This window comes from Haliotis rufescens, unplaced genomic scaffold, assembly GCF_023055435.1.
Source record: "Haliotis rufescens isolate VD_foot unplaced genomic scaffold, xgHalRufe1.0.p SCAF_6, whole genome shotgun sequence".
Taxonomy (NCBI): Eukaryota; Metazoa; Mollusca; class Gastropoda; order Lepetellida; family Haliotidae; genus Haliotis; species Haliotis rufescens.
In genome coordinates, this window is record NW_025964334.1 from 47467859 (window position 1) to 47494312 (window position 26454).

At 39.4% G+C, this 26454-nt stretch overlaps 1 protein-coding gene across 5 annotated transcripts in view; it reads right to left on the reverse strand.

Annotated features, from left to right (window-relative positions):
• Positions 1-26454, reverse strand: part of LOC124146932 (DNA-binding protein RFX6-like) — a 110846-nt gene that overhangs the window by 46905 nt on the left and 37487 nt on the right. For all 5 annotated transcript variants that reach the window (XM_048386222.1, XM_048386220.1, XM_048386219.1 and 2 more), the window contains exons 3-5: positions 10014-10137; positions 7922-7983; positions 6154-6231 (exon numbers count right to left, since the gene is read on the reverse strand). In XM_048386222.1, coding sequence (XP_048242179.1) covers positions 6154-6231; positions 7922-7983; positions 10014-10137 — 264 coding nt within the window. The remainder of the gene's footprint in view (positions 1-6153; positions 6232-7921; positions 7984-10013; positions 10138-26454) is intronic.

The following is a 26454-nucleotide window of genomic DNA, read 5'->3' on the forward strand; positions in this document are numbered from 1 at the left end:
TGAATGGGGCATTCATGTTAAACTGCGGCATGGCATCACTCCTACTACTACTACTACTACTACTACTACTACTACTACTACTACTACTACTACTGCTGCTGCTGCTGCTACTACTACTACACTCCTACATGTACATGTACTACTACATGCTGCTGCCGCTACTACTACTATTATTACTACTGCTACTACTACTACTACTACTACTACTACTACTACTACTACTACTACTACTGCTGCTACTACTACATGCTGCGGCCGCTTCGTCTTCGTCTACAATTTCTTCGTCTACTACTACTGCTGCTACTACTACTACTACTACTACTACTACTACTACTACTACTACTATAACTGCTGCTGCTACTACTACTACTACTACTACTACTACTACTACTACTACTACGACGACGACTACTACACCAACATTTGCTACGATTCTACTATTATCACTGCTACCATAAATATTAACTGTTTGGTATACATAATGCCCCGTCGTCCATATTCCCAAGAGTCTGGTATAGACAGGTAGTGCTGTAGTAGGGGGTGCTGATATAGCTGCCTATGAGGGCAACCCTCGAGTGGTGACGATGTTATCAGTAAACATGGAGTATTTCGAGGACCCGAGCGACAACAGTTTAAACAACTTGCTACAACTCACAGTGTGGGCAGTATACAGTCAGTATACACTGACTTAAAGTGTCACGACACGCTAGAGCACGCACACACTCACGCACCCCACCCTACGGTACACATTGATATAACATTACACCCATATGGTACTGACACGCTGATATACAATCACATCCCTGTGTTACTGATACATTTATATATCACGACACTCTATTGTACTGACATATTGATATATTATGACACCCTTTGGTACAGACATATTGATATATTATGACACCCTGTGGTACAGACATATTGACATATTATGACACCCTGTGGTACAGACATATTGAAATATTATGACACCCTGTGGCACAGACATATTGAAATATTATGACACCATGTGGTACAGACATATTTATATATTATGACACCCTGTGGTACAGACATATTGATATATTATGACACCCTGTGGTACAGACATATTGACATATATTGGTACCCTTATGGTACTGATATTGATATACCAGGGCAATATTCATACGCATGACTCCCAATGTCATTGACATATTGGCACACCGTGGTACCCATTGGCACTGACATGACAATATATCATGTCACCGAAAAAGACGGAATTACAGTCTTCTCAAGATGCTGACTAAATTATGTCGTTGGTCTTGTCTAACCTATGTCCAAATAGTACTAGCAATCTGCCAAAGGTCGATGTTGAGTGCAGGCACACTGACTCCTGCTACATGTTCTAACCCTCTGTCTTTATGGCGGAGGTAATAATGGATCACAAATCTGCCTCTATCGCCGGAGCAAAAAATAAGGCACCCCACAACGTTATTACTCAAACAAGAAAGGTATTCAAAGTCATTTTCCGCCGAACCCATGTATAATAAACAGATGAGTCATGTCCCATGGAACGAAGACACACTTTCATGTTAAAGCACAAGTAAGAAGTTTATCACGACAAAGCGTTAAGGCGCTCTATTAGCCGTAAACCCCCGCAGCTTTGGTAAATCCCGGTAGAGGGCGCTGCGCTGGACATACATCATGGCCGCCAGGTGGCCTCTGGCTGTAATCTCCTATATACAACAAACAGCATGGAATATACGGGACGCAGGGGACACTTATTGACAAGAGATAAATTAATAACCCATAAGAATGATTTGAGCGTGATGTCAGGAACAGAGTTGGAACCGTGTGTATGAATGACTTTAAATCGGTTTGTGTGCAAGAGATAAATTGTTATCTCTAGAGCTTACATTTCGAGCCCCTTCATTGTCCCTATATTACAAGCGCCAGGTGCACGTGTATCACTTTGTTGGCTCTCTCTATGAAAACCAAATATATTTCCCTTTTTGTTGATCAAAGCGATGATTCACAACTCCGGGAATTCCTGTTTGGTTTTACCTTTCTGGTATTTGTAGCATCGTCTCAGACGACGTTATATTTGATTTATTGATTTTGGTCTATTTATGTTAATTGTGTGATGTTTTTTTCATAATGACGAATATGATGCAAACCTATCATAATCATAATCATAATCATTATCTCTTGAGCAGATTCCACTATACAATTTCTACAATATCACAAGCATGTTTTACTGTATCATTACCAGAGTGGTGGTGTTCGCGAACAGCGGATCCTGCTCCGCTGGGGACACCCGTCATGAACGCATGCAAATGTTGCAACCCTGAGTAAGAGGCACGTTTGGACATTTTCGTAGAAGGATCATGCTGGAGTGTCATAACTATCATAACTATCATGTTACCATAACTGTAGACGCTGCGGAGCCTCGTCTTGATACGGATTATTACTTAATTATTGGCTCACTTCTGATAATACCGTATTAAAATACATAAATAACCTAAGCTTTTGAAAATAATTTCTGATCATCATCTAACGTTTGTCCTTTCATTAAGTTATTGAAGTATTTGAGGATCTTTGTGGTTTAATTACCCACCAGAACTAAAAATATAAGAGACCAGTGAGACCGCCTCATCTGTTTCATACTTAGATCTGTGCATAAAGACTGTATGACAAGAGGGATGACTTCATCTTTCCAATAGTCAACTTTCCCTTTATGTCGAGCACTATTCCAGCAGCTCCAGCCTTTGATGTCTACATTTCACAAGTTTTGAGGTACAATTGAGCATGCTCTTTCTACGAATATTGTTTAACCAGGGAAAGAAAGTTCAAGAGGAAGAAAAGTAAAGCTTTCAAAACGTGTATGGTAGACATGTGGAGGACATTTCCAAGCTTGACGGATGTACCATAAATATGCTCTCGTTTTTTTCAGGTGAACAATTGACCCTCCTCTGCATCTGTTTGTGTGCAGGATGGGGAAGAAAACGTCCACCTTGTTGTGAACACCTTGTATCATCACTCTTTGGTAAAGATTAATAAACACATGCTTGTGATATAGTCGGAATCGTAAATGGTCTCTACTTTTAGGATATATTTCTGTGAGGTGTTTTGTCGCCTTTATATTCAACGTTTTGACTCGTCATGCGTAATGCGAACCGACCCCCCCCCCCCCCCCCCCCACACACACACACCCACACACACTCACACCCCACCTCACTCCTCAATTAACATGCACTCCCTATTCCCGCACTCATCGCTCTAAAGATGATGCGCGAGTATGATTCTAAAGTATACTCGTAGGATCTCGTTTTTCAAATAGAACTCATTGTTTTTTAAAGAAGCCAACTGCATGTTAAAATTTTCACATTGTTGAATTAATTTCACCCAAATCGTTAGCAGACATCCTAAAGAAAGAGACATAATAAAACTCATTCGTGTAATCGTTCCATCGTCAAAACATATGTTCAAATACTAATGACAATAAATCAAATCCACGCTTAACGAGACTAAAGAAGCAGTATTCCTGGACCAGTAAACCAGATGTCAAAACGTACAAGGCAAGCATTAATCCGCTGCAGATGTTCGTCAACTGAAGAAACTAATAAAGCTTGATCTAATTCCAACTGGACAAGCGGTTCTTTATACTGAGCTTTTGGGCTTGTACCAAGTCCCCGGATACCTTTATAGGGTGATTTGTGAACCATAAACACTTCCAAATATTATATAACCACAAAAAACGGCCCAACACATATTTCCTTTAATGTCTCCAAATGCGCATCTTGCCGAGGTTATAGCACGTTCCTGTATTGACTCAGGGTAATAAAATCTTCACGTGGACTCGAAGCGACCAAAGAGGCAAACAAAAATCACCCAATGATTGCTGTATAACAGTTGTAAATATTTCATTCCTTCTGCACGTTAGGTCGGTGATAGTAAAATCTAGAACCCTGCACAATTTGAAGGCGTCAATTGCGTAACCCCGGACCAATCTTAAGTGTTTCAAAAGTTTAAAGTCGTGTGAATTTCACTGTAAATTTGTCAATAATGACGTTCGGAATGACAGACAAGGGCTCGAGGGAACGAGTATTTCGCCAGCAATGAACCTCATGTTGATATTTCTTCTCTACCAAATGACTGGTTTGATATACGACAACCACTTAGGATGCATTTGTGAAGTGAGACGGCGGCTAGCGGAGTAGTGCAGAGTGCCGCGTGTGCACCTTCAGTTAATCCCACGGGCAAACCAATGAGACAGTCAAGTTGCGAGATAGGCAACACACTTTAGGGTTTTAAGACTGGCGACAACAAAGACATGTTGTAAAATGGCGTTGGTTACTTCTTACCAACAATAACACACTCCTGATGTTCCTTTGTCTCCTAACAACTGTCGACACTTCTCGCTCATTGGATTATCGGCTTGTGTGTGAACTCGTGCTGTGTAGATCTGAACCATAATTATTTATCTGAATCACTGTAATTTGAACAAATGTAGTGATCTGAACTATAATTTTTTGGACAGCAGTAATTTGGACTCTTGTATGGAACTGAAGTCGTGTATGCATCTGTTTTGAACACTTGTAATTTAGTGATCTGAACTATAATTATTTGGACAGCAGTAATTTGGACTCTTGTATGGAACTGAACTCGTGTATGCATCTGGTTTGAACACTTGTAATTTAGTGATCTGAACTATAATTATTTTGACGGCAGTAATTTGGACTCTTGTATGGAACTGAAGTCGTGTATGCATCTGGTTTGAACACTTGTAATTTAGTAATCTGAACTATAATTATATGGACGGCAGTAATTTGGACTCTTGTATGGAACTGAAGTCGTGTATGCATCTGGTTTGAACACTTGTAATTTAGTGATCTGAACTATAATTATATGGACGGCAGTAATTTGGACTCTTGTAGTTTGAACTTTTCTTATGTGTTTGTCTGAACTTTGTAGCGATCTAAACTCTTGAAGTAGATGTAAGAACTATTTAATTTGCACAATTTTGGGGTTTAACGCCACACTCAGCTATACTCCAGCTACATGTATATGACTGCGGCCTGTAAATATTCGCCAAATATTCAGACAATTCAGTGTTTGATATTGTGAACAACAATCCATGCCGTCATGGTACGATGACACGCAATCAACCATGTCATCAAATCTGATCCCCGATCCCGTTAGTCTCATCTTACAACCAGCATAGATTACAGCTGACCTATTTATTCCAGGTCTAAACTATTATAGTACAGTTGCTGTGTACTAGTTTGAATGGTTAAGATTTGGTTGGTTGGTTTGTCGATTTACGCCACCCTCAGCAATATTCTAGCGATATGACGGCGGTCTGTAAATAATCGAGTCTGGACCAGACAATCAAGTGATTGATATTGTGAGCATCGATCCACGCAACAGGGATCGATGATATGCTTCAACCAAGTCAGCGAGCCCGACCACCCGATCCCGTTAGTCGCCTCTTACGACAAGCATAGTCGCCTTTTACGGCCAACATGGGTTGCTGAAGACCTATTCTACCCAAGATGTTCACGGGTCACATTTAGATGGTGAAGAAGTCATCTGAACTCTCGTAGTGTAGCTATGGTACTTGGGTGGTATAGCTGTAGCGTAGTAATGTGAACGTGTGTATTAGAGTGATGGAAGCTCTCGCAGTGTAGTTATAGAATTTGGGTGGTATAGCTGTAGCGTAGTAATGTGAACGTGTGTATTAGAGTGATGGAGCTCTCGTAGTGTAGTGATCTCAACTCCTGTTATTTAATAAATATATGAACCGTTACTGAGGCGGCACAACACAAACACGATTCTATCATATACACAAGAGCCACATCCATGTATTCATCCATAGGTTCTTTCTGGATGACCTGGCCTGACATCGTTAGCTTCAGTACAGTTATAACCAATCCATATTCGTGTCTTGTTCTACCAACTAACACAGAGGTAAAACATGACACCTACCTGAAGTCTCAGATAGGCATTTAGAAGAGAGAACATGAATACATGACACTTTTTTTTATCGACAACAACTTCTTTTCTTTGTACACCGCTTCATAATGTAATGCATTCACTTGATGAAGGAGCAAGAAGTTGCTCTGAAATACCGTACAAAGAATGAAAGAAGTTGCTATCCATAACAAAGTGTCATTAATTCGTGACACCTACCTGGTCAAGCCTTTTCCTGAATACACCGAGTGGTAGTACTGACTCGTCTCCCGGATACCGATACCGTAATAGTGGTACCTATAACACAGAGAGTATCACATACCTTTTAACCAGTTAATAGCATTGCGTCCTAACCTATATATTTCTCAGCATTATTTCATATATTGTCAAAGCCGAACACGTCCCCCAAGAATTAACAGAATGATATTAAAGTGGTAAGGGAGTTCGTGGTCACCAGTCGTCAAAGGCGGCACAATTCGCTGTGCAGAGTTTCGTCCCTTGGGCGCGCCTGGAACCTATGATCCTGGGTTCGAATATCCGTTCTCTCTGAGTATATTTCTGCCTGACACGCCGTGATGTAACAGTTACTGAGATAATGCTCAAAGCGGCTTTAAATCAACACACTCACACACTCTTAGTTCAGAAAGGTCTGAATATTCTCTGATAAAAATTCATTAACGTTTTCGGAATTGATGCTCATATGTCTCTTCAGAAACGTTAAAACAAATTAACAAATAAATTGTTAACTCTATTTTCTTATATTGTCTATCGATATCAATAATATCATCCATGTTACCTGTTGATATTGTAACATGTCATCTATATATTCCATGGGGCTATGGACAGTTGTGCTGCATCAAAAGTTCGATTAATCAGTACAAAAATAGTGAAGATGCTCTAACGCCGTTTTAAAAAAGAATGCATGGCAAAAGAAAGTATATGTTTGATGGTGGCTTAAATGAAACAAACAAGAAATTGTTATTCGATGGTGATGTATTTGATACGGGTATCAAAGTTGTGTTTTGGATCCTTAGTTTGCAGTGTTTCGGTGACTGTTTTCAGCCCAATTTCGTTTTAATAACGCTTGTTATGTTTTGGTCAAATCTAGTTTTCAAGTGTTTACTGCAGTCATACAAAAGCATGCTTGCGATGGGAAGTAACAAAAGCCAAATTGGCTTTTACCATTTGGCAAAACACAAAGGTATCGTGCGACCTGGTGCGAATCGGGGATAAACTGTACTCAATTCCATCAGATCGGTTTGGTTGGTTTGTTGTTATATGCCGCACTCAGCAATATTCCAGCTGTATAACTGCGCTCTGTAAATAATCGAGTCTGGACCTGACAATCAAGTGATTGATATCATGAGCATCGATCCACGCAATTTGGATCGATGACATGCTTCAACCAAGTCAGCAAGCCTGACCACCCGATCCCGTTAGTCGCCTCTTATGACAATCATAGTCGCCTTTTACGGCAAACATGGGTTGCTGAAGATCCATTCTACCCCGGATCTCCACAGGTCCAGTTCCATCAGAACACTTGGAGAGTTCATTCAATATTCACCACAGCATTGGTTTGTATAACGCCACACCTTCTGACTATTCCTTCTGTCATACAAGTTGTGAAATGTTTTAGGTGTATGTTAAAGAATATTTATCATGTATCGTGGAAGGGTGTTCCATGTCGAATTTCAACCAGGTAACACCTTTACCAAGGCGGCCAAATGTCGATCGTGGTCCAGAAACACGGGTGTGTGAAACAAGGGTATGCGAAACAATCCACGAAATCAAATGCAATGTGAAGCCAGTGTGGTCACATGATCCTCTTTAAGCCTCCTACGACATGCGTGTGACAGCTGGGATTCAAACCCGGAATCATTCGTGAGTTTTACAGTATTAATTCTCCCCCATCTCTGTAGTCAAACCTATCAGAGAAGGTAAACACATGTACCTCCTCATCGTTGTACACAATTGTTTCAAAACTTACTTAGAGTGACCTCTTGTTCCGAGACGTCTTGTTGTCAAGTGGGGAAACTTTTGTCGTATTGTCTGCAAAGAAGAAGTTTAATGAATGTATTTTACAGAAGTCTGAACTGCTTGACACACAAAGGTGATAAAGTCCAACTATGCATATTGATGTTTAACAGAATTGACACTACTTTGATTAAAATCCAGACCATCAATGGCTACGTATTTGTAGATAATACCTCCATAACACAAAACTGTTTAACACTGTGTATGCTAAGTGACCTACGATTTAATTTTCGGAGGACGGTTGGGGTGGGGGACCTTTCTGAGAGACAGGATCAATTTGCCGTCACTTCTTCAAAACACACAGAATCTTCATGAAAAATTTCATTTTAAGTTCACAAAACATTTTTTCAGCACATGTAGCATGTTAAATTTATTTCTGAGGGATGATTATTTTTTGCGAGTTTAACTTTAAAACTAAATAAACCACCGCCCCCTCAAATCATATGAAAGTACTGTATACAATGTCTTCCTGGTTGAGCCATGTTTAATGGCTTGGTTCAGCTTATAAATGTGTAACACACACGATGAGGTCACTAGTAATAGCGAGTATTTATGTTTTATAATTAAGAAAATGATCAATGATTATATTACAGTGTCAACATAAGAGTGATTACATACAACTCAAAATGTTTCTAATAAATAACCAATGCCTGTTTCCCCCATCTGGCTTGGTTTCGTGGTGAGGTGTTTCCTGGGTAATTAATTACTCCAATGTCAACGTGTAAATTCGTCTAGCTATGTCTAAATACGTCTTAACGCAAAACTAAACTACATATTTCCTTCAACTTTCCAAACAATTCGGCGAATTTAGTAAACAAACGACTCCTGTTCTTGTCTGCGTCTAACCAGTACTAACAGCAACTGGGATTCCTAGTCAGGACGGCTCCCATGAAGTTGTCATCAATTGTTTTTCAATCAGAAACACAAGGACTATACAATTACGCTCAGTATTTAAAAGCTAGTTCGCGAAGTACGAAAGGAGAATTGAAACCGTAAGGATTTTTTGAGCGAAAAATCTCTTCAGAGACGACATTCCCCTTTTAAACACAAACCAATTACCTTATTTAGCCAGATTTATTTACTCAGGGGAAAACACAAGATCATCTCCCTTACTTAGGAGTTGGGACGAGGTATTTGCGATACCGTTATCAAACAGTGTTTGCAGCAACGTGAACAGGTTTATAGTGAACGTTTTACTACTTAAGCGTTTGCGTAAAATCTGAACAAAGGGCGCGGTTGCCATGACTATAGCCAAACTCGCGTGGATTTTTTAAACACTTACCTGTACTTTTTTATGCTAATCGTGTGCTTGGCAGTGTCTACCGGTAAGCCAGAACATGCTCACTCTTTCGTGAACACCTGGTGTCACCACTGATTTTAGTGAAACATTCATACAATTTACACCGCAATTTTGCCTAAAAAAATTGTTTTGGCAGAAAATCGAGACTGATTGTGTTCTGACATTGACGTTTTATATTTTCATCAAATGTAACTTGAGGATTAAGTGTTTGATTGGAAGTATGAATTTCAAGGTGATTTGAGATGCGAATGTTGATCACAGCGAACATAACTTTAATGGTCTTTATGGGTTCATTTCCAGTTGAATTGTCTGTATTTCCCCGATGATACTGAAAGACTGGGATATAAGCTACACGTGAATGTGAGCTTGGTAGGAAATCCAAATGAACAACACATTTGACGACATAAAGAATACAATAATGCTCACACATAAAGAGGCAACTATCCAGTCGGGCGCCGTTTGTCCAGAAATCTCGGTTTCCGGGCAATCGTGGAACTTCACACAAATCGACATTAATCCGTATACATGATTTGTTAATCCGGAAATAAATAATCTGCACGATTTCACCGCGACCTTTACAGTCTGGATAAACGAGGTTTCACTGTACATCAAGGTCACTGCTGTGATATCCTTATTTACTCGGATTCTAATGACATTGGTCGTACATGGGACGTATTGACTATGCTCTGAAATGAAAGTGTAGATAGAAATCTATGCCTTTGAATGAGTGGAAGAATAAAGTTACCTTTCCGAATGTAGCCGCGCACGCCGGCTCAAGGTTCTCCTTCCGGCAGAAGTCCAGATAGTGAGCATAAAGGATGCACCGCGGCAGACACACGCCCTCACACATACAGTAGTTTTCCTCTAACCTGAAACATTACCACACAATATGAAACCTTAACACACACTATGAAGCCGTAATACACACCATGAAACCATAACACACTGTACAAAAACGTAACACACAGACAATGAAACATTACCACCCAATATGAAACCTTAACACACACACTTTGAAACCGTAATAAACACAATGAAACCATAACACACTTTACGAACACGTAATACACACACACACACAGACACACAATGAAACATTAACACACAACATAAAACATTAACAGACACAATGAAATATTTACACATGATAAAACATGAACATAAAATAAAGCACTTACACACTCAATGAAATATTAACATACAATGAAACACTTACACATTCAATAAAAACATTGCCTCACAATGAAACATGAACACAGTATAAAACATTAAAACACACACAATTAAACATTAACACATAATATGAAACATTGACACACACGACAAAACATTAACACACAGTAAGAAATATTAACACATAATATGAAACATTGACACACACGACAAAACATTAACACACAGTCAGAAATATTAACGCACAATATGAAACATTGACACACACTTTGAAATATTAACGCACAGTAAGAAATATTAACACACAATATGAAACATTGACACATACGACAAAACATTAACACACAGTAAGAAATATTAACACATAATATGAAACATTGACACACACGACAAAACATTAACACACAGTCAGAAATATTAACACACAATATGAATCATTAACACAATGAAACGTGCATGGAAGGAAAATATTTTCACAGAACTAAAGCCTTGTTAGTACACTGGACACTGAACAAACTCCAAAACACAATATGTCTCTGTTTTGAACACCGTATGCCCTGGATTCGAATAGGATGACTTTCCTGCTCTACCCCCCCCCCCCCCCCCCCCCCCTTAAATAAGAGTTACTTTATGTGGACAGTAAGTGAAAGTAATGAATCTTAACACATTGCACACGTGGGAAATCGTGGATTTTCGTCGTGACGATGCAACCCTTTAAGTACAAGGCAACCCACTTTGAAATGCAAAGGATCCAAGTTACAAAGGAAATCTGATGTTCAGTCAAACGTTTCTATATATGCATGTGTTAATTTATTAAAACATTTTTGGCTAAAAAAGAATTATATCAATTATGTGACACATTTTTCTATTCTATTTTGAGCTGAAGGTTAAACTGTTTTGACATTTTAGACCTTATTTTCGTTATGAAATTTCTTAATTTGTGTAAGGAAATAATTTTAATATTAATTTGTCCTCATTTGAAAACTATACGTATTTCGTCTTGTCTGAGCTTGTCTCCTAAATTTTTCGCTTATCATTTTACATTTCTTAATCCCGAGATCAGAGAGCATTTTTTCTTCAGGATCAAGTGGCATTAACTGACATGTTTATTTTTTCTGTCAGCAGGCCATTATCTAAAAATAAAGATCACGTAAAAAATGGTCCATCTCAGTATTTGAGATAATATTTAAAAGTGTTTCTATTCATGTGTTTATGCATTTATGAATAGATTTATTCAAACTGAGAATAAAAAATGACAATCTAATTATGCAACTGTGTTTTTTTTTATTTAATAAGCGTTTAATACTGATAAGCACGGGTTTCATAAATGTTAAACATAATATGTACATTAGCGAATATGACATATGTAAATATAGTCCTTGGGAGAAGCTCTCAGGCTGAGTTGCACAATGAAGCATAAAAATGATTTTAAAACGTGAAACATTACACGAAGATGATACATCCAAACAAATCCAATTCGCTTGGCCCAATATATTAAAATGACAGAGGGAAATGTGGTTTTGAATTAACGCGCTTTTAATGATGCAGTTTTCACACTTTTCCGTATCCGTCCTTCACGTCAAACCATCAACGTTCCACAGGAACACGCGGGCAGAACAACTACCTTGCAATGCTACGGCGATTCCTCCACGCTGTCGTGAAGAGCACGAAATTAATTTGGCTTTGGACGCCTGTTAAGGTAGAAAAGGATTTAAGTAAACAGATAAAGATATATCTAAGTGGGAGTGGTACCATCCGTACAAAAGATCACTTCATAAAGATAAATAATATGCTTTTAAACTTTTGCTCCAGTTAATCTTAATAATCCGAAATCTACAAAATGACGGGTGCAACAAAAATGTGGATTACTTTGACTTACATTAAAGAGAAAGTGAAACGAAGGAAAATGATGCCGTATTATATGAGATTTAAAATAACAATTTATATACTTTTATTACTGATTAAAATATAGCGCGGGCCATAGGTAAGTGGTAAAGCTCTCTAATACATGCATAATAATGTTTGAGATGGACGAGAGGTTCTGGCAAACATATCTACAGAAATATGTATTTCAGATTTTACAAGGTAGATAGTGATTATTTACATGCAATTAATAAAATTATATACATATGGACTTAATATCCAGTATACAATTAGTCATTAAAGTACAATTATAATATCACGTTTAGAGATAGTTTCAATCGTTCTAATATATGTTTGGGTTTGGAAAAAAATGTATGCATGTCATTTCGCTCAATGTGTAGAATCTCCATTAATTGCAACACGACAAAATAGTTTGGTACAAATATTATATAACATCATATAATATTTTATTATTTTAATCATGAATTTAATCATAACTCTTTTCAAGATGAAAAAAATAACCATGCAAAGATTTAATCATGATTAGATCCGCTATATTAGTGCTTTAGAACTGTCTATAATAATCTTGTAAAAATCTGGTATACGTTAGCTTCAGAGACTAGTAACAAAACATTTTTATTCGAAAGCTGAAATGAAATATAAAAAAACAACATATAAAAACCATTCACGTGAAATGATGTAGATATGACCACTATCACGCCATCACGATGGAGGGTTTAGTGACCCACCGAACATTTCCTACTCCCCCGTGTTGCCCTGGCAGCGGCTTACCCTCCTGACCCCCTTCACCCCAGTAAGGTGGGCTAATATCTTTGTACATTTTGAAACAGTGTTGTTATTGATTGGAGCAAAATGAAGAAGATCCTCGTCGCCAGCGAGTCAAGAAATAGATCCTCCCTCCTACAACCTACAGGCCCAAGTAACTAGTCGGTGTGTTTGTACATCACAACCTACATGTAGCTGTGGTTGTAGAGTATACCAACATATTGGATACATTTTCTTTTTAATGTCGTGATACGTCGTGATAGTTTATATTACGTATCAATGTGATCATAAAATATTTACTGTTGAGTGGAAATTTCGCTGTAACTGTTTAATCGTTCATAGAACAAAAATGAATTAAAGTAACCAAAATTTGTATACATCGTGATAGATTATTATGTATCGATGAAATCGTAAAATATTTACTGTTGAGTGTAAATTTCTGTAACTAATTAATCGTTCATAGAACAAATGTGAACTAAAGTAACCAGAATGTGTATGCGTCGTGATAGTTTATTATGTATCGATGTAATCGTAAAATATTTACTGTCGAGTGTAAATTTCGCTGTAACTGTTTAATCGTTTACAAAACAAATGTGAACTGAAGTAACCAGCATTTGGCAATGATTCAGTTGGTAGTTAAGCTTGCTTGAGAACGACCTACAAACAAATATCCTGTCAACACACGTGTAGGTTCAGGTTGAGGCGAGATGCGTATCTCGGTGTTCCATCACCGGTGTTGAAATATTCTAGCCTGCCGCAAGGGTAGATACTACCTCCTTGTCTTTTCCCGAGATAACCAGCTGACCTCCCCCCAACTCCCCCTACCCCCAACTCCAGATAGTTTATCCCCAACTCGATCCCTCATAGTTTATCCACCCCGTTGTTCCTTGCACAGACCCTAAAACCCTTGCTTCAGGCATCAACCCGACAGTCGTATGCGGATCAATCTCATCGTATATCCACCCGATTATCCTTCATGTATACTTGTTAGTCTCCCATCCCGACCCCCATCATTGTTGTTCACTACCCCGAACCAACCCCCCAACCTCCGACATACACACACAACTTCCCTCACCATCTATCATCCCACGAGAGAAAAAGCCCACGAAAGAAAAACTTCCAAACAGAGTATTATAAACACGTCATTCTACGCGACATTCTGTAAAACGTGTTACATTCTAGACGGAGCACCCGACCAACTCTCCCAAACATAGAATAGAGTCTTGCACAATTACAATTTGACACAACACAACTGTTCCTCATACGGTTCTTTCTATACTGGCCTTGCGGTAGAGAAATGCAACCATTTACCAAGATGCTAATATTGTCTTCAATGGAAATGGACCTCTCATAGTTCATCAACCACTCCGAACCCCTTCATCCATCAGCCCACTTCTCATAGTTCACGATCCACAAGGAACCCATTCATCCATCAGCTCACCTTTCACAGTTCATCATCCACCCGAACCACCTTCATCCATCAGCCCACCTCTCATAGTTCACGATCCACAAAGAACCCATTCATCCATCAGCTCACCTCTCACAGTTCATCATCCACCCGAACCACTTTATCCATCAGTCCACCCCTCTCATAGTTCATCATCCAGCCGGAACCCCTTCATCCATCAGTCAACCCCTCTCATAGTTCATCATCCACCCGGAACACCTTCATCCATCAGTCCACGCCTCTCATAGTTCATCATCCACTCGGAACCCCTTCATCCATCAGTCCACGCCTCTAATAGTTCATCATCCACTCGGAACCCCATCATCCATCAGCCCACCTTTCATAGTTCATCATCCACCCGGAACCCCTTCATCCATCAGCCCACCTCTCATAGTTCATCATCCACCCGGAACCCCTTCATCCATCAGCCCACCTCTCATAGTTCATCATTCACCCGGAACCCCATCATCCATCAGCCAACCTCTCATAGTTCATCATCCACCCGGTACCCCATCATCCATCTCATAGTTCATCATCCACCCGGAACCCCTTCATCAATCAGCCCACCTCTCATAGTTCATCATCCATCCCGAACCCCATCATCCATCAGCCCACCTCTCATAGTTCATCATCCACCCGGAACCCCTTCATCCATCAGCCCCCCTCTCATAGTTCATCATCCACCTGGAACCCCTTCATCCATCAGTCCACCCCTCTCATAGTTCATCATCCACCCGGAACCCAATCATCCATCAGTCCATCCCTCTCATAGTTCATCATTCATCTGGAACACCTTCATCCATCAGCCCACCCTCTCATAGTTCATCATCCACTCGGAACCCCTTCATTTATCAGTCCACCCCTCTCATAGTTCACCATCCACCCGGAACCCCTTCATCCATCAGTCCACACCTCTCATAGTTCATCATTCACCCGGAACCCCTTCATCCATCAGTCCACCCCTCTCATAGTTCATCATCCACCCCGAACCCCGTCATCCATCAGTCCACCCCTCTCATAGTTCATCATCCACCCGGAACCCAATCATCCATCAGTCCACCCCTCTCATAGTTCATCATCCACCCGGAACCCCATCATCCATCAGTCCACCCCTCTCATAGTTCATCATCGACCCGGAACCCCTTCATCCATCAGTCCACCCCTCTCATCGTTCATTATCCACCCGGAACCCCATCATCCATCAGTCCACCTCTCATAGTTCATCATCCATCCGGAACCCCATCATCCATCAGCCCACCCCTCTCATCATTTATCATCCATCCGGAACCCATTCATTCATCAGCTTACCTCTTATAGTTCATCATCCACCCGGAACCCCTTCATACATTAGCCCACCTCTCATAGTTCATCATCCACCCGGAACCCAATCATCCATCAGCCCACCCCTTTCATCATTTATCATCCATCCGGAACCGATTCAACCATCAGCCCACCTCTCATAGTTCATCATCCACCCGGAACCCAATCATCCATCAGCCCACCTCTCATAGTTCATCATCCACCCGGTACCCCATCATCCATCAGCCCACCTCTCATAGTTCATCATCCAACCGGAAACCCATCATCCATCAGCCAACCTCTCATAGTTCATCATCCACCCTAAACCCCATCATCTATCTCATAGTTCATAATCCACCCGGAACCCTTCATTCATCAGCTAACCTCTCATACTTCATCAACCACCCGGAACACCATCATCCATCAGCCCACCTCTCATAGTTCATCATCCACCCGGAACCCCATCATCCATCAGCTAACCTCCCATAGTTAATCATTCACCCGGAACCCCATCATCCGTCAGCCGGTCTCATATAGTTGAAGAACCACCATCATTAATAAACCCACCTCTCAAAGTTAAACTCACCGTTATAACCCCACTCCCCTATCCCCTTCCCATCGTTTTATCCGTCAACACCACCCTCACCACCCTCCCAAAAGCGTTATCTACAAACTCCAAATGTTAAAGCGTCCTTCAGATTAAAGCTATTCTTGAAACATCGCTGCACCTATCTACACAGCTGGTTAATGATTGCTTACCAGTATATACTGGAGGAATAAAGTAAGGGAACACGGTTAAAAACAAGCATTTTCACCAAGAAGAAATGAAACGCTATCCTTTCTACATTTCCATATATTCTACACTTCCATGTGTCTTTTAAAGATCTTCATGACATTCACCTCAATTTGATAACGTGATGCACCTTGTAATGTTGGTAGAAGTAAGAAATCTAAAGGTTAATCTAGTAAGTCCTGTCATGGAATTGTTACTAAGTGTATTATTAGATAATCAATTCCGGTTTGTTTATTTCAACACGTGTATGGCACGTCGTAAACAAAAAACAAATGTGTTTCGTCAGAAATTCAATACATGATACAGTTTACAAAATGTGTATTTCACATGTAGATGTACTGTGAGCGGTGCTTGTTGATGTGTACCCGACTGGCGATCAGACACCTGTGCGTAATGTTGATGATATACGAGGCTTCGAAACTGAACAAAACACCCACTTGCTTGTGCTAGTTTAAAATGTTCTGGAATTATGTTCACCAGATCATATACTTTCCAATAACTCTGAGAATATGTGTACATCGAATACATGTTTATTCAAAATATATAAATTGGCAAAAAATATATTTTATACAAGATAATTCGTTGAATTGCCAACATACAATTTTGAATTGTCAAGATAACATGTCGAAATTCAAGACGCTAAATAGAAGTTAAAAATAAGAAGGAACATTTTCAAGAGAAAACTAATGTACGATATATTTGTATCAAATACTCTTGAGTGAGTGAGTATTGTTTTACGCCACTTTTAGCAATATTCCAGCAATATCACGGCGGGGGACACCCGAAATAGTCTTCACACATTGTAGCTATGTCGGGAATCGAACCCGGGTCTTCGGCGTGAAGAGCGAACGCTTTAACCACTAGGCTACCCGACCGCCCCTACAAATACCCTTGAAAGATCACCACATATTTAACTTTAGTATAACGAATCGTAAACTTCAACATATTGAAAATTCGACTTTTTATTACAAAAACAAGACCCACAAAATGGCCTTTATATCCATATTCCAACATGTGTCAATAAATGTTGTTTTCTTTCAACGCTGGTGTTGCTTTTTTGTCAACTGCGTGTCTTATGCATAAAAGTAGGATTTTGAATCGCTCGATTTCCCCAACCAGACATTTCAGTCATAGATAAATTACGTGGTCATAAGATCATATAGAAACAACATTTTATAAATAAACGTTCCGCCTTCAGAAAGGATCACTGACATGTCATTATGGTAACATATAACACATGCCAAATTGATGTAAATGGACACAAAAGTTTATATCATTTGACAATGACATGATACACAAACGTTGTAAACAGTGCAATGTGTATATTACACTAAAACTGACATCTCAATAACCTTGGGTTACGTCCACTCCGTAAATCAAGTCAATCTCGCTGTGCGGTAACACTGTTTCGGGTGGACTGAGTTATCTGAACGATTTATGCAATAGGGAAGACTAAATTTCGCATAAAATAGCCAGACCCAGTTCTGACATTGACTGCACTGTCTTTCGTTATCATTCGATAACGCTAGTCAATATACACACATGGCCTCTAAGTATAACACGGACTGGTTTCTGTCTTGGGACAATGGTGGAGATAAAGTGCGACAGTCGCTTTAGAGAGCCGAAAGTGATCTATGTTTGGTTTTCATTCACGTCAGACAACAGAAAGATAACGCCATTTAGTCCGCCATCTTTGCAAATGGCCGCCGCGGTGCGTGATAACTCGTTACATAGAAAGGACAACATATCGCTGTCAAATTCTTGACAAAATGAAGGGTGGAGATTAGAAGTGGTAGACTACCGATTTCATACAGGATATTGAACACGGTAAATCATCATCCAGTGACGAGGGCTGAGATATGGTGATTAATTATATTTCTGATATATTCAGCCGCCGCACGAGGAACAGATGGTAGAATGTTGTACACACACATGATGCAGCCAAAGCTAATATGCCTCTCATATGTTTGTAGTAACTAGTATACTGTTAGGGGTCAACCTTTGGATATATTCTAGTAGGGCCTGGGACTATGTATGGAAATCAGGTAATTTTTCAGCTTTAAACCTCTATTTTTAAAAACAAAATAAACTCTGAGCCTAAATACAAAATATTATAAACATCTTGCAACAATTTATATCTTTAGACAGATAATCTCTCCCTTTTTCAACACGCTGAAAAAGATTTTTTTGAAGCATTTACTGGGACATTATGTTTTGATAAAATACTGATGCAAATTTAACATTATCACAAAAATCGATATTGATCACCTTAAACAAAAATAAATAAAATTTGTGATTTTAATCAGCCAATGTAGGAACAATTATTGAGCATAAATACCAGTTAAAAACGTTTACAAAGCCTGAAATTTAAATGTGTCACAAAAGCCCTAATGGTAAATATGTCCTTCAAATGTATATTCCCACGGTTAAACGTGAACATGGCTTGATAGGCAAATCAGTATAACCCTCTCTCTCAGGGAATAACATGAACAATCTTTTAATAACAGGTGGTTGCTTTATCGGACTGATGTGGCGACAACTCAGGGGTCAATGGAAATCGTATCTACGTGTGTAAATCCATTTTCAATTTCCAGGCGCCGCGAAAGTCCACAATATTAACAGAAAATCTTCTCTAACGCTTGTGTAACTGGGACCTATCATGTCCGCGAATGATAGCCTTCACACAAGTTAAACACCTTAAATCTAGCCAGTCCAGCTGGTTTGATATGTGTTTGATATTGGTTTTTGGGGTAACCCTGGCTTAGTCGCCAGCTTGGTATTCATGACTCATCTGATGAGATATATCGCCACACAAATAACAAGTACGGAGACTAGGGTTATACTAGACTGGGAGCGGTCTCTGGTTCCAAAATAATTTAAAAATATAAAATGTTATTGATCTTGTTTTTGATATGTTATAAATGAATTAAAATCATCATCTAATAATTTTGTGTTTTAAATTTATTTTGGTAAGGTAATGTCAGACAGTAAATATATTTTGAAAAGAAATGCAATCAGACTCGGTGGGTGAGTTGTTCAGGTGAGTTCCTATGTGAAACAGTACTGGTTCATGTTTACCTTCTGTACAGCATGAAAATGCATATATAAACATTTGGTAAATAGTTTTCCTAATACAATTATATAATGTACGATACATTCATACAAAACACGACACACTAGGGTAACATTTTGTACAATACATTCATACAACACACGATACACTGGGGTAACATTTTGTACAATACATCCATACAACACACGACACACTGGGGTAACATTTTGTACAATACATTCATACAAAACGCGACACACTAGGGTAACATTTTGTACGTACATTTGAAATACGACACACTAGACACATGCATCACCACAGGCAAACTAGAAACACACATAATTACACATTCATTTTGAATACGACCAATTGCACACAAACCATTTTCACACCCACATCACACTACACACCATGCGCGTTGTGCGCGTTGAAACGTTCTTTTCAGGTTTCCGTTTTCCATTACAAAATAGAATGATTTATTATGACAAACATTGACTAATGTTGACCATGCAGATTCTAGATTATGGATTAATGTCCTTCAAAGGGGTCCCGAACGAAATGAACGTGACAAATTCTCAAATTCGTTTACTAAGTGTTCGACCACGTGTTGACGAGTGGAGGTTCTCTCGCTATCATATCTGTTTGTTTGATTATCATATCAGAACCGCCCATCCACTATTACAGACACCGGGGCGTGCGGATCTTTTACACCATAAGCAAGTAAACCCGTAAGAATGTATGATATAGATTCCTGTTCCATCTACATTCCCTGTGTGGCTTTTAGATACAACACGTTACTAAATGTCGGCACAGCAAGGAGCATCAGGCCCACTGATACGAACTCGGAATGTCGAAGATATTTTTGCCAACCACTCTCGTCAATATTTGACTACAAGTAGTCCTCGAGTTTGTATTATCAAAATGAGATAGCGAGATGCTCGGCACATTGCTGGCATTGGTTGTAGCTTTACGCATGACCATAGTGATACAGACTACCTCCATGACCTATAAATGTAAAATAGGATGGTGTGGCGTTTTTAGTTTTATAACAGCAAATTTAATGATGAGAGTAGAAATCATGGATAGGTCATGCAACGCATCTATGTGTAGGTTTGTACAAATGAACTCGTTGTACAAAAAACGTTTGAACTGCAAGAATCCTTCAACATAACATATGACATGCGCTAAATATGAACAGAGGGGGAAATTGCATTTTTGCGTGAAAATCGTGTGCAAAGCAGAAATTCTGCATCAGGTAGTATCCTTCCTTCATGGCTGACTACGTTGATTCGAAACCAAGTATTAGGTAAATATACTTCGTATTTTCAGACGAATAATTCTTAGTGTGCACATGATTAACATGGAAATAGATCTTTAGTAACCATTGCAACGCATTACACTAAAAAACAGTTATTAAACATTAGTGTCCCTCGACAGAATACATGGGCATATATGAAACATCATTTTCCCTCTACAGAATACAGGGGCATATATGAAACATCAGCGTCCATCTACAGAAAACAGGGGCATCATGAAACATCAGTGTCCTTCTACAGAATACAGGGGCAACATGAAACACCAGTGTCCCTCTACAGAATACAGGGGCAACATGAAACACCAGTGTCCCTCTACACAATACAGGGGCAACATGAAACACCAGTGTCCCTCTACAGAATACAGGGGCAACATGAAACACCAGTGTCCCTCTACACAATACAGGGGCAACATGAAACACCAGTGTCCCTCTACAGAATACAGGGGCAACATGAAACACCAGTGTCCCTCTACAGAATACAGGGGCAACATGAAACATCAGTGTCCTTCTACAGAATACAGGGGCAACATGAAACACCAGTGTCCCTCTACAGAATACAGGGGCAACATGAAACACCAGTGTCCCTCTACACAATACAGGGGCAACATGAAACACCAGTGTCCCTCTACACAATACAGGGGCATCATGAAACACCAGTGTCCTTCTACAGAATACAGGGGCAACATGAAACACCAGTGTCCCTCTACACAATACAGGGGCATCATGAAACATCAGTGTCCTTCTACAGAATACAGGGGCAACATGAAACACCAGTGTCCCTCTACAGAATACAGGGGCAACATGAAACACCAGTGTCCCTCTACACAATACAGGGGCATCATGAAACACCAGTGTCCCTCTACAGAATACAGGGGCAACATGAAACACCAGTGTCCCTCTACACAATACAGGGGCAACATGAAACACCAGTGTCCCTCTACACAATACAGGGGCATATATGAAACATCTGTGTCCTTCTACAGAATACAGGGGCATATATGAAACACCAGTGTCCCTCTACAGAATACAGGGGCATCATGAAACACCAGTGTCCTTCCAGAATACAGGGGCATCATGAAAGATCAGTGTCCCTCTACACATAAAGGGGCATATATGAAACATCAGTGTCCTTCTACAGAATACAGGGGCATATATGAAACACCAGTGTCCCTCTACAGAATACAGGGGCATCATGAAACACCAGTGTCCTTCCAGAATACAGGGGCATCATGAAAGATCAGTGTCCCTCTACACATAAAGGGGCATATATGAAACATCAGTGTCCTTCTACAGAATACAGGGGCATCATGAAACACCAGTGTCCCTCTACACAATACAGGGGCAACATGAAACACCAGTGTCCCTCTACACAATACAGGGGCATATATGAAACATCAGTGTCCATCTACAGAATACAGGGGCAACATGAAACATCAGTGTCCCTCTACAGAATACAGGGGCATCATGAAACATCAGTGTCCCTCTACACAATACAGGGGCATATATGAAACATCTGTGTCCCTCTACAGAATACAGGGGCATCATGAAACACCAGTGTCCCTCTACACAATACAGGGGCAACATGAAACACCAGTGTCCCTCTACACAATACAGGGGCATATATGAAACATCAGTGTCCATCTACAGAATACAGGGGCAACATGAAACATCAGTGTCCCTCTACACAATACAGGGGCATCATGAAACATCAGTGTCCCTCTACACAATACAGGGGCATATATGAAACATCTGTGTCCCTCTACAGAATACAGGGGCATCATGAAACACCAGTGTCCTTCCAGAATACAGGGGCACCATGAAACATCAGTGTCCCTCTACACAATACAGGGGCATATATGAAACATCAGTGTCCTTCTACAGAATACAGGGGCATCATGAATCACCAGTGTCCCTCTACAGAATAAATAGGTATTTATGAAACATTAGCGTAACTCTACAGAATACAAGGGCATCTACGTAATATCAGTGTCTCTCCACAGTTTATGGGGGCATCATTAAACAGTAGTGTCCCTCTACAGAATATAGGGGCATCATGAGAAGTCCGTATCACTCTACAGAATACACAGATTGTCCCAATGTATCTGTCGCATTTCAGTTATAATGCTATGTTTGTAAACTACATGTATGACAAAACAATATTCATATTTCGAAATGAGAAAAAGCTATCTCGAAACCATGTACAACATCAGACCACTTTTATTTGTTTATTACAAAGTCACATCAACATGAATCCCATGTCTCATGTATGCATCCACTGTGTAACCATTCGGGAACCGGTCACTGGTCACTGTTGTCAATTTCATCACTTATGAATCTAATTCTAACGCTGCTGATATCGGAACAAGATTGACATCAGCTGTTGATGACGAGGCAGATATTGAAGTAGAAACTCCTCAGGAAGCTGATAAAAAACACACGTGCATTGATACGTATCTGGAACCTCACACACGCTCCATCTACAAGTATTTTTCCTCAACGAAATCTTGAGATGTTCTTCTCGTGATAGTGGTGAACACTAGAGGTAAGTTGAAGCAAAGCAATCTCACTTACTCTACGGGAGTTTACGTGATTGAACCAACTCTCCAGTTGGAAGTTACCGATGGTACTTGAGTGTGTTTGCTTTCTTGACTCCATAAGTTGAAGAGTTAAGATAAGGGACATTATCAGTTACTCTGTCTTACTGTTACCTTGCTACACCTTGTCGGCGGCGGGGACCTACTGGTTTCAAGTTGGAAAATGCAGTTTCTTTTGCAACAGATGTTGAGGTCAAAAAGCTAGTTTTACAAAAGGAGACTTATCTTGTCACTTGCAAATAGATTATATGTTTTAACCTCTTTTTGAGCTCTGTGGATTCAATAAATGTGTCAGGCCAAACCTCAAGTCAAAATCTGTCTTTAAAAGAAATATGCAACTGGTTTTCTTTCCTTATACATCATAATAATAATCATGCATGTTTATTATGCATTACTAGGATAAACCTCAACCTGTTTTAATAAGACGCACACATATTAATATCGTGGGAAGTGTTTCCTTAAGCCATTAAACAATAAACATAGAATCTTTCTTTTTGGCAAACCCGATGATATTGTGGTCGATATGACTTTGAAATGCCAACAAATTCGTGATAACAGAAATACAAAATACCATTTCATTGAGCTGATGCCTTTATGTTTTCTGTGACCATGTTTAACAATGTGCACCCTGCACATGTGTGTAAGTTAGGCCAGTTCAACAAGGAGATTGAACGGCCCAAAGTGACGCAGGTGGTATCACTTACATAAATATAAAACGTCAAAGCCAGAGAATAACCAGTCCCGATTATCAGACGAAACAGAATCCAAAAAGGCGAAATACGCCTTAAACGATTATCGAAACTGGTTATTCTGGAACATTATGTAAAGGGATCACTGAAAATGACACCAAAAGAAACTCTTCAGTTGTCATTCCATGAACAAGTAACCTAACTGAATGCCCCTTTAAGATAGGAATAATGCATACATCATGAAAATCAGTGATGAAACCAGGTGTTCGTTTATTATAAAGATATGAATATTGGATTCGAACTAACGAAATGTGGATCCTGGCATGGCAATGTGATGACGTGGACCATGAGAAGACATTAAGGTTCACAGACCATTCATAACCCTCACAGGGGTATGTCAGAGACTAAATTCCGTCATGTGTGGGTCATCACTAAATTCTCAACATTAAACTCTTAGGGAGTTCGTATTTCTTGCGATCATATAAACAATTTGTAACGAAACTGTCATAGTTAATACATCGTGAAGTACTACACTGCAGTGACCATCAGCTACAAAAAAATACTCGTCTTAGTATTCTGCTCCTTTGTTTCGTTCGGCAGGATTTCTTGACTGACCTTTGTTCACTCGTATCACAGTGTGCCAGCTTAATGCTGTGTGTGGAGATGATCAACGTGACAGGGGTAGACGTCTCCAACTTGTGAAGCCCACGAACACTGTCATATACAGCGCTGGAAGAGCGTTCAACGTCATGACAACTTCAGGTGTTCACGAGAAGGTGAGCGTATCCTGCCCCACGAGGGTAGATAAGCTCACAATCTTTCTTGGGTTCTGTGTAAGAACATTTTTATATTTTGTCATGTTTAAGAGAGAAGAAACAAAATCAACTAGTTTAATACTAAAAATGATTAATTAATCAATTTTACATAAGATTATACCCTGATTTATATGGACATATAAATCCAAAATATCATCGAAAAAACATCAAATCAGATACATTCCCAAACCAATATAAACCAATATTTAATTATTAAAAATTCATAATTTCGTTCTGAAAACCATTAAAATGTCTTAATTATCATCGAGAAACGTCAAATCAGTTGTTCATATCCAAACAAATCCCTCCATAATTAATCATTAAATGTTAATTAATTTCGTTCTGAAAACCAACAAACTTCTAAATTTATTTTACAGTTAAAAAGGCCTTTTCATAGTTATATCTACCGATTTGAATATCTTACCAGTCAGTGAAACAATTCATATTGTAAAGTATAACATGACACATTTTTATTATGCAACAACTATCCATTACAACGTCATTCGAGCAACCAGCACTGTCGGGTATTTGAATATAGTATTCCATTCATTCACACATACACATGGTCAATACGGAAGTCGTTGTTAATTTCAACGTTCAGTAGCAACACTGGTAAGGCAGTGTATGTTGTTAGTGTAATATAATCTCGTCCATTCATTCGCTGTGACTATAGCAAACTCAACAACTTCGACTTGTTCCAGGATACCAAAACTTGCCGTTGACAAATAAGCTCCATTGTAACTCGCTTCAAATATCATACACATGTCTTCAGTCCACTATCCTCGCGTCGTGGGTATTCACCAGCTTGGCCAGGATACTGATCGATCCGAATGGCTTAGGATCCATGTTCGTTACAGTTAGGTGTTAACTTTTACATCACACCTCTGAATTTTGCTGTCAGAGATTAATGCTGGAGCGATGCTACTGTTCTGGAAGCCCTATGGCACTGTAAATGATCATAGCTCCAAGCTTGAAGCTACTCTAGTAGTATTAGTCTAATATGTTTGCTTTTAACCAAAAGGTCCTTCATTACATCTCTATAATAACGGAATACCGGATAACAGTTCACGATATAGTCATTGTTTTTTGTAAAAAATAAATCAACTGAATTTCCGATACTGTACATTCTCGGAAAACACTTAGTACGTTTATTTTGTTCAAAATTATGTTGACATTATTAATGACCTTCAGTCGTATTTGAATATGTGTGCATGTGATATTTGTTTTTGTCATTACTTGCTGAATGTAAATAAATAGAGTGATGCATATTAAGTTAGAAGAATTGCAATGCATTGACATCCTGACACAAAGGTATTGGCGCAACGCTGCACAGCTAACTTGAAGCACCTTATAAAACTGG